The sequence below is a fragment of the Vipera ursinii genome (assembly GCF_947247035.1).
Source record: "Vipera ursinii genome assembly, chromosome: 4".
Taxonomy (NCBI): Eukaryota; Metazoa; Chordata; class Lepidosauria; order Squamata; family Viperidae; genus Vipera; species Vipera ursinii.
This window is the reverse complement of record NC_139514.1, coordinates 26027537-26037570: the sequence shown is the minus strand read 5'-3', so window position 1 is coordinate 26037570 and position 10034 is coordinate 26027537. Positions and strand designations below refer to the sequence as shown.

Below are 10034 nucleotides of genomic sequence, written 5' to 3'. Positions count from 1 at the left end.
ATAAAGTTAGAAATGCAGTTAAACTTTGGTCTGTGACCATAATAAAAATTGATTGGAGGGAGTGGCAATTAAATTTAGCAAAAAACATATTTAAATCTAACTATTAAAAATCTGGCAAAAAAATCTTTACAGATTTCCTGACTGTATTGAGACTTGTATTTGTTTGCAAAGGAGTTGAATTCTTTCTTCCACATATTAAATAGATGGACTTGTGATACAAAGGAAATCTTTGAACAATGTGCCTCTGCAGATTTTAACACTGTACAGCTTTCAGGTGGGAGAGGCAGTCAATTACTTACTGAGGACACAAGGTTGTATGTCAAGGTATTTGCTAGGAAATAGAAACAAAAGCAAGCAGTAACTTGGCACTTTGTACCTAGTGTCAAGGAAAAGGAGAAAACAAACTGAAATCTTGCAAATTTCACTCCTATGTCAATTTGTTCCCTATTGCTGTGACTGGACTACTGGATATCCTGGAACAGTTCCCCAAAAAATAGAGGAGGTTGACATAACGCAATTCTAGCAGTGTTCTTTCCATTCCTACCACTGTAACAACAAACCATGGTTATACCTACATAAAACAAAACAGATGCCAAAAGACCAATATGCTATCTTTGTGGCTTTAGATCAGCGATGGTGAACCTTTTAGAGACCGAGTGCCCAGACTGCAACCCAAAACCCACTTATTTATTGCAAAATGCCAACATGGCAATTCAATCTGAATACTGAAGTTTTAGTTTAGAAAAAACAACTCATACATTAACATCTTTTGTCTTTAAAAAAAACAACAATAACAAAGCTTTCAATGATACAAACAACTTTTTACTGAAAGGTAAAAGTTTGCATTTGGCATGCTTTTGAACAATTAATGTGATTTTTGCTGTTGTATGCATGCTGATAATTTGTCTAACCTAGGCTTATACTTTGTAAGTTTGAGAGTAACACATGCAGCACTCAGATCATCTGTTAGTCTGTTTCTGATGTTAGATTTGATATAATTCAAAGCTGAAAACAGCTCACTCACTCCAGAGGCTTGTTTTGGCTACGAAGGGGCTTGAGAAATGTATTTTTTTTTTCCTGCAAAACCTAGCCAAAGAGCAAGGTGCATGTGCCCACAGAGAGAGCTCCAAGTGCCCCCTCTGGCACACATGCCATAGGTTCACCACCACTGCTTTAGATGTTTAATAGTAAAACAAGGAAGGTTATCTTTGCAGTTGAATATGTTCCCTACCATTTTTCTTACTCAGAAATAACAATTTCAGGAACTGCAACAATTTAAGAAAGAGGCATCAATTGAATTTTGTCCTGCTTTGTGTTTTGCATGCTTCCATTGATCAGCTGGAAAAAGCACTGATGTCTCATGGTGCTGTCAGTTAATTTAACACAATGTTTTTCAAATTTGGTAAATTTAAGAAATGTGGACTAACTCCCAGAAGTCCCCAACAAGCATGGGGAATTCTAGCAGAAGGAAATTGTGTTTAATTCAAAATGAATGCATGATGCATTAAGGCACCAAACCTCCATTTTATTCTTATAGCCTTGATTTAAGGAGTTTAAAATGTGAAGTAGAATGTGCTCTTAGCAATATGAAAAACTCTGGATTCACCATGTGAAATCTGTAACTAAAAAGATTGCTTTGCTCTGATGGAGATACTCTGTTATTTCTGATTTAAAAACTTGAATTAAAGATATATTCATTCTCTATATAGGAAAAATATTAAATTGACATAATGAGAAGTATGATCAAGATTTAATTTTGTGTTTAAGAACCATTTTACGAAAGTACAAAGTGCTGTGAAACACAATGCTAATTGTGAAAGAATGTGCATAAGATTGTAAGAGTTATATATTATTCTACCCAAAGGGGAGAATGTTAGGCATATGGTGTTAGCCTACAATGTTGGGTTGAAAATATATTAACCATAATGCTATGTCTTTAAGATGTTAATTGGCCAATGGGTGTGTAAGTGTTCTCATGGCCATAAGAGGAAGCTAGGAACGTAGCTTCTCTCTCTCTCTGATTTCACTGATCTCTACTATTACTGTTTTTGCTCTGCTGTTGGTTTACTACTGTTGTAAACCTGAACTGTGTATTGACCTCTGGACCGGTAAGAAGACTTTGTGTTTTGGATTACTCCTTGGACTGTTGCTATTGTTTATGACCTGGACTGTTTATTTTTTGACTGTGCATTTTTGTTCTTACACCACCTCGAAAGTAAACTACTTTTTGTTTTTAGAACTCAGTGTATTTCTGTGTGTGACTCTTGCTGCTCTCAGTACCCTTCCTTGTCTGTGCAACTCTTTGGTAGCACAAGGAGACCTCTGCACAACTAAATTCCTTAACATGAGCTTTCTCTTTTGTGTGTCTTTTTGCAATCTTTTTTCCCCTCCTGGCTAATTTTGTGTGTGTGTTTGTGTATAGCTAATGTCCTTTTCCCCCTATGTTTCCATTTTAGAACAATAAAAATTGCATTATCAGGGATAGCAAATCAGTTTCTGTGTGCTCTTTTTTTATTTCCATTTTAGTCTATAATATCAAAAATGTTAAGTACCTATGTTGTATATGATCCTGATTATCACTATTACTTGTATGTACACTGAGAGCTTATGCACCAGAAACAAATTCCTTGTGTGTCCAATAAATGGGCCAATAAATTCTATTTCTGCTCTGTTCTGTTTTGTTCTATTCATTAGTAGTGGGTGAAATAAGACTCAAGAGGAATGTTAGCTTGGGCTTCAAAACTGAAGTAATAAGCATGAAAGAGAACAATTGTAATCCCATTAAATTCAGGTTCTAAGCTTAACTAGGTGCCCTACAGAATTAAGAACCCTCTGTAATACCACATATTTTCCTTTCTTTTACTAAGATACCATATACCCTATTGTTCCTTAGGCTTTTGTGGCTATGAAGCAGACCACCAGGAAGGAATGAAAAGAAGTCAGCTGTTTTGCACTTTATGTACCGTAGTTTTGCACTTTATGTAGAATGTCCATATCATATTTCTTCTAAGTATGAACAAAATGTTACTCTCTTGCTCATAAGATATATGACTACAGTCAGCTTAACTATTCCTTTGAAGACAGTTGAATTTATAGAGGATTATACTCTGTGTCTCTTCCAGAGGTACAGCTTCTACTTGACAGGAATGTGGAAGGCAGACTGCAAAGAAGTTGCTAAGTGTACATACTCAGCACTTGAAGAAAGTCTCAGGGAACCTCAAATCCCAGCTGCTTCCAAGAAAGCCAAGGGATTAGGGATCTGCCAGTCTCTTCCTGTTCCTGAGAGCAATTGGTGTCAAGGCATGACCTCTGCTGCAATGGATTACTGGTAAGTGTCAATTGCAACAGTGCAATATAGATGAACTGCTTGCCTTGCAAGGAAGAGAGGAGTGCTGGGGTTCTGAATCACATATTTTGCACATGGATTTCAGTTGAATAGAATTACTAGTCTCTTTGACTGCATGCATTTTCCCTGCTTCATCTCCATGCATTTTCCCCACTTCTGTCCAACTGGACAAACTTCCTCCTCTGCCCCAACACATAAAGCTTTTTGCTTGTGTATCCACAAAATCAGAAAGTTTCATCAGAAACGTATGTGCATGCAATGCACAATGTATTTACAAAAGGGGCAGCACTTGCATCACAATGTCACAATGCTCATTTTATCATTTTCCTCCCTTGCCCTCTCTTCGTGTCCATGTTTTCAAAATTGAGAAAACACTGCATAACCCGGGTTCCTTCAGGTGAATCTCTGAACCATTATAGTGCACTGTCTGTTTTTCAAAACACCAGTGGTGTGGTGGATAACAACATGTTACTACTATTATGCCATAGGTTCAAATCAAGTCACTGATTTTGTGAGGGAAATGGGAATGTATGTTCAGAGTGGGATGTGGAATAAATTACTTTGAGTAGTGACCATTTGACATCCAATTACTTTTGACATGTTTTGATCCACCAACCCAAAATATCTCAGTCCCAGGGATTATTACTATGATACAAAGTGTACATGCACAGAGAAGAGATTGGTAGAAAAGCATTAACGTGTACTACACGAGATAGTGGGATTTTTCATACTCTCTTGTTTTTCCTACCTTCAATTGCTTTTGTATGTTTTCTCCCTGCCATTTCCTTTCTGATCTTCAAGCAGGGTTGGAAAAGATTATTTGAAACAATGATTGTTGCTCATAAGACAAGGATGTTCATTTGCTCATTACTCCTGCATTACTTTTAAGCTATATAGTATACATGCATACTAGAAGCTAGAAGTTTTAACCTATGGCTTGTGTATAGATCAAGCTAAGCCAAAATAATTCAACCACATTTTTGTTTTAGTCTTATATATGTACTATGAAAAAGGTGAATGCCACTTCAGCATCGTTAAAATTCTAAACATAATTAAAAATTTTGTTTATTACTTTATTTTACTTTTTTACAACATAGTATTTTTACCATTTTAATTAATTTAATTCAAAAGAAAAAATAGCATGTTAGATCAAAGTAAAATCAAGTGCTTTGAAAACCAGAGCCATACTTGCAAATCCTGTGTTAGAATCTGTTGGCCCAACCGAGTGAAAACTCTATTTCATTTTGTATATTTTGTAGTTATCTCACTTTTAAAAACCATTCTTTGCTCTGCAAGGTAGGGAAATGTCCAGTCAGTGGAAGTTCTCTGCAGCATGCTGAGGAGACGTAACCTTCTCACTACACTTCTGATTGCTTTGCCATGGGGTCTTCTGTTAACTTTGTGGCATCAATATCCAAACACCCGCTATCTCAGCCTTCTAAGAAGTAAGTATATAAATCCTGGTTTACAAAAGGTTTTGTAACATTCTTTTAACAAATCTTTTGCAAAAAAGAGTACTCCATTACATAACAATCAGGATATTTTAAAAATAATGTTTATATAATTCTCTGAAGTTTAAGGTTTTATTGAGTCAGGTGTAGGTCGTAAATTATTTGTGCTGGAGATATGAATTCAGGAGCCCTTGTTGGAAAATATGCTCCTGAACACAGCCAGAGTATTGAAAGAATACTGAGTAATTAAATAGTAGAATAACCCATTTTTAAAAGATACCCATAAGTTTCTCTAGGATGTAGAGATAGCCCATCTATAAGTAAATGTTAACAGACATTCATTGTATTTGTATAAAAAGCTAGATTTATTAAGTGCATGAAAGTCAAAAAAATACATGCTTTTATCTAAATTACATCCTGAAGATAGGGAAGGTTGTGATAAAGTCTGAAGAAAATTCCTTATCTCTTAACAGCAGAGATTCTTGACAAACAGCATAGAATCATCCATTTCATACCCTTTGCCCTTGTGGTAAAATGGACTCAAAGGTGCTTATTGGGTGTTTATGTTACTCTTGTTGTTGTCTGTAAATACTCACCAGAGCTCATCTTGTTTGAGTTTGTATTGAATTTTTATGACAATATATTATAAATAGCTCAGAGTCATTTGGAATTGAATAGTGCCTAAATTGTATTAAACAGTCAGTTGCAAAGAGATGGTGCCATTTGCAACAGTTTGCAATTACCTAATTCTTGGATGGATGGATGGATGGATGGATGGACAGCTGGAAGGACAGACAGACAGATATTTTCCTGTTTCCCAGACTAGCTAACAGTTTGGAATTTCCTACCTGTCTTTGCTCTAGGTACTATCCAGACCTAACTTTTCTGAGATCAGTCAAGTTCAGCTAGACATTGTGACCTGCATATTTTCTTTTTGATCATGTGTATCCAATGTTCATTGATAATTCATTAGCAGTTTATACTAATCAACTTGTTTTCACCTTCTCATAGGCTCTTTTGTTCTTTGTTTCTAGACTATTATGTACTTTCCCTTCTACAAGCAAATCCCAGTTTAAATGACTGTTCCATTTTTGAGCCATTCACAGAAGCTGAGTTCCGTGTAGGTCAGCTGGCTCTTTTGCACATCCACAAACAGCTAACCACATGTAGCCCATTTCTAATATACTGTACAGGCTGCAATGCAAGCTGCAATCCAGATATATTTTTAATCTCTAATTTTCCTACAGCAGAAAAATACACAGCCAACACCACAGACTAGTTTTTGGTTAGATTCTCTTTCCCTCGTTCTATCCAACAGAGAGCACTGTGTGGGTGTTCTGCTTTCAAAGGTGAAAGCAGGAAGAATCTTAGGACCTAAGAGGTAGCTAAATTGGAATTATAAAGGTAGCAAGACTGCCCACAGCTGCTGGGGGGGGGGAGGAGGCAAAGAATTCATAGGTTACATAATGGCAACAATAATATGTTATACCTCATCAGTGTTCAGAATATCTTCCTCCCCTACACACAACAGTCAGTGTGACCTCAGAGCGCACCCACTGAAAGAAAATTAAGCACTCTCCTGAATATTGCTTCCATGATTCATAGTTGCAAACTCTTAAGGACAGGGCTTTTTTTGTCATAGAACGCTCAGAACGGAGTTCCGGCACCTTTTTTGGATGGAACCTTGTAGGGTAGGCAAAGTGGGTGGTATGACGTGTGAGTTCCGGCACCTTTTTCTTTTACAAAAAAAGCACTGCTTAAGGATATTGTTGTTACAATAAATATTTGGATTTGATGCAAACCGTATTTTTTTACTTTTGGGGCTGTTCTTTTTTCTCTTTTTCCCTTTATATTAAAGATGGTCCAAGATATAAGGATAGGGAAATAGAATACCAGTATTAAATCAGAAACAAATGATATAGAAAAGCGTTTTAATGGAAGGCTTACACTATATTATCTTTTCCCCTTTTTCCTTAGAGGAAACAGATGAAAATGGCACAGCCAAGTCACTCTTCAACGGGACATCTCTAGTGAGGGAGGATGGGTTTGCATCATGCACTCGGCAGCCAGCCATTGGGACAGCTCCCAAAATAATCCGGAACTATGTGTACTCCAGGCCTCCCCCATGGTCAGACACATTGCCTGCCATATTTGTGATCACACCTACCTACACTCGACCAGTACAGAAGGCTGAGCTGACCCGATTGACAAACACTTTCCTTCACGTACAGAACCTACACTGGGTGGTGGTAGAAGATTCTCCTAGAAGAACCAATCTGGTGTCCAATCTACTGGAGAAAGCAGGGATCCATTTTACTCACCTGAATATTGAGACTCCTAAGAGTCTGAAAGTAGGTTTGTCCTGGATTCCATCTCACACTCCCAGGGGCACATTCCAGAGGAACCTTGGACTGCATTGGCTTAGGGAAAGTTTTAGCACCATGCCAGCACCTGAAGGTGTAGTATACTTTGCAGATGATGATAACACCTATAGCCTGGAGCTATTTGAAGAGGTATATTATTCAAGGTTGTGATTATTTCCCTTCTGACCCATGATTTAGACAGATTAATAATTATATTCTCTATCCTTCATTCTTTTGATATACAATCATTTGGTGGGTGGTTAGGAAGGTATATCAAGAAGGGATGAAGGTCAGTGGAAATGCTCATGCTTTGCATATAAAAGATCACAGTTTCAATTTCTGGTACTCTGATTGGGAAAGTTTCTCAGTGAAACCTTGAGTAGTTATTGCACTAAATGTAATTTGGCCCTTCCCAGCCAGGTGTCCTATACTTGTGCTGGACTACAATTGCCAGAAATTCCAGTCAATATGATATCAGATGAGTGAAGATGAAATAGGTCCATAGATGATTGATTAACTGATAATCAGTAATTATAGCTAGAGAATGAGGGTTGCGACTATAGTTATGGTACTGAAATATGGACAGGAGTCTTTGGAAACAAGATATTTGCCTGGCATAGCTAAAATTACACCTGATCCCGTTCCGGCATATCTCATATCTATGTAGCAAATGCAGACAGCACTCCTTCAGGAAAAGGCCTTCAGAAGGGTAAGATAGAAAGTAAGGCAAATACTTTGGCATGAAATAGTAAGAGTAGAAAGAAAATAATGAACATATGATAATATGTAACTACTGCAAGAGTACATGTAAAGAAAGTTGGACAACTCCCCAAAGGGGCCCACAGTATATAATAAAAAAAATAGAAGTATTCAGGTATTCATGTATTCTTGTTTTCTTTCTGACAAGCAGATGCGCTACACAAAGAAGGTATCTGTCTGGCCAGTTGCTTTTGTTGGTGGTCTCAGGTACGAATCTCCCAAAGTGAGTCCAGCAGGCAAAGTTGTAGGTTGGAAGACTGTGTTTGATCCTAACCGGCCTTTTGCCATCGACATGGCTGGCTTTGCCATCAGCATAAAACTGATTTTGGAGAAACCACAGGCCAGTTTCAAGTTGGATGGAGTGAAAGGAGGCTACCAAGAAACTAGTTTATTAAAGGATCTGGTGACAATGGATGGACTAGAGCCTAAAGCTGCCAACTGCACAAAGGTTAGCAAAGTTGGGGAAAAAAATCACAATAATTTCCCCCACCCAGTGACCATTACTCCCATGCTTATCTTGTTAATTATAAAAATTATAATTAAATTTATGTTAATTGTTTAAGTACTGTATAATCACATGCACATACTGCATCTAATGTCCAGATCTAGATATGTTAAAACATTGGAACTAAGGTCTTATATAAACAGCTATTATAATGCAATTGGGCAATGAAGAAAAAGATTTAGCACTTTAATCTACATGCAATTAAAATATAAAACACACAAAAAACCCATTATACCTTAATACATGGATATGAGAACAGGTGCAAAAATTCAAATGACTTTTCTGAATATCCCAAAGGTGCTTTTTTCACAAGGCAACTGGACTTTCTTGTTAACAAGAAAGTCCAGTTGCCTTGTGAAAAAAACACCTTTGGGACAACCATGACCTGGATGACTGAGAATCTCCATAGACTTTTCTGAATGTATTGGCTGCCATCTAAAGGTCATATGGGAGCCAGTTCTATGTAGTGGTTAAGGCTGGGGGACCCTCAATTCTAGTCCCACTTTAAGCACAAAGACAGCTAGGTGACTAGACATTTGGACTAGACATTTTCCCACTCAGCCTTAGGAAGGAGGTAGTGGCAAAACAATTCTGAAAAAACATTCCCAGGAAAACTACAGGGATTTCTCCACTCTCTGAGAAAAGAAGACAATTGAATGGAAGGGGAGGGGAGGAAGGATCATGAAGATTTTTACAGCCCACGCTTGCTTACCCTTCTATGGAGACACGGTAGATTTTAAAAAAGGATAGATATACAGGTGATCAATTGTCGCAATAGAAATACTGTATTCTAGATTCAGAACAAATGTCTGTACATTTTTTAATTTTAAATTGGCTTTTTTTACAAATGACAGACGTGTAGTTAGGAGCCAGCGTGAAGCTATGTGCCCAATTTCCATGCTTCTCTCTATTCCCATTTGTGCCTCTCATCCATGTATCTCAATTCTTACTATTTTGAAGTCCTCTGAATGTAATTCAGACATATTCCCCTCCTTATCATTCAGTGAATTTAGCACTTGTGGGAATAAATATTTTGTTGTTTTTATAGGATACTGGTGTATCTATAATGAGTCTAAAAATAAACCAGGTAAGTGTGTGATTATGTAAATATACCCTTCGAAGGAGGCTTGCCATTTCTTTTGAGTACTATTCAGAGATTTCATATGCATACACATATGTGTACTTATGCACTAGGCAGGTTTGCTGATACCTGTTATATATTGTTATACAATTTTAATAAAATGCTGTTTTTCTTGATAGGTTTTGGTATGGCACACAAGGACTGAAAGACCAACCCTAGTTAATGAGGGCAAACGTGGATTCACAGACCTAAGGGTAGAAGTGTAGATAACTTGTTTTTTGCTGTAAGTATAAGATTTTTGCTGCCTCTCAAGATTTTCCTATAATTCGCAAGGAGCTCTTCAAACAACTTCAATGTAGGATTCATTTAATATGCATCAATATGCATCTTTGTCTGCTCAGGGTCCCGCCGGTAAGAGATTGCCGGCGGGTGACACCCAGGGATAGGGCCTTCTCAGTGGGGGCGCCTGCCCTCTGGAACCAGCTGCCGGTGGAGCTGAGGACTGCTCCCGACCTCCAATCATTCCGCC

At 37.6% G+C, this 10034-nt stretch overlaps 1 protein-coding gene across 1 annotated transcript; it reads left to right on the top strand.

Annotated features, from left to right (window-relative positions):
- Window positions 1-4679: 4679 nt before the first annotated feature.
- Window positions 4680-9771, top strand: LOC310639825 (galactosylgalactosylxylosylprotein 3-beta-glucuronosyltransferase 1-like; the record flags this gene model as incomplete). Its single annotated transcript, XM_083361757.1, has 4 exons — window positions 4680-4791; window positions 6775-7310; window positions 8071-8367; window positions 9685-9771. 4 exons carry the CDS (start codon window positions 4680-4682, stop codon window positions 9769-9771), a joined length of 1032 nt encoding a protein of 343 aa, XP_083217883.1.
- Between the last annotated feature and the right edge of the window lie 263 nt (window positions 9772-10034).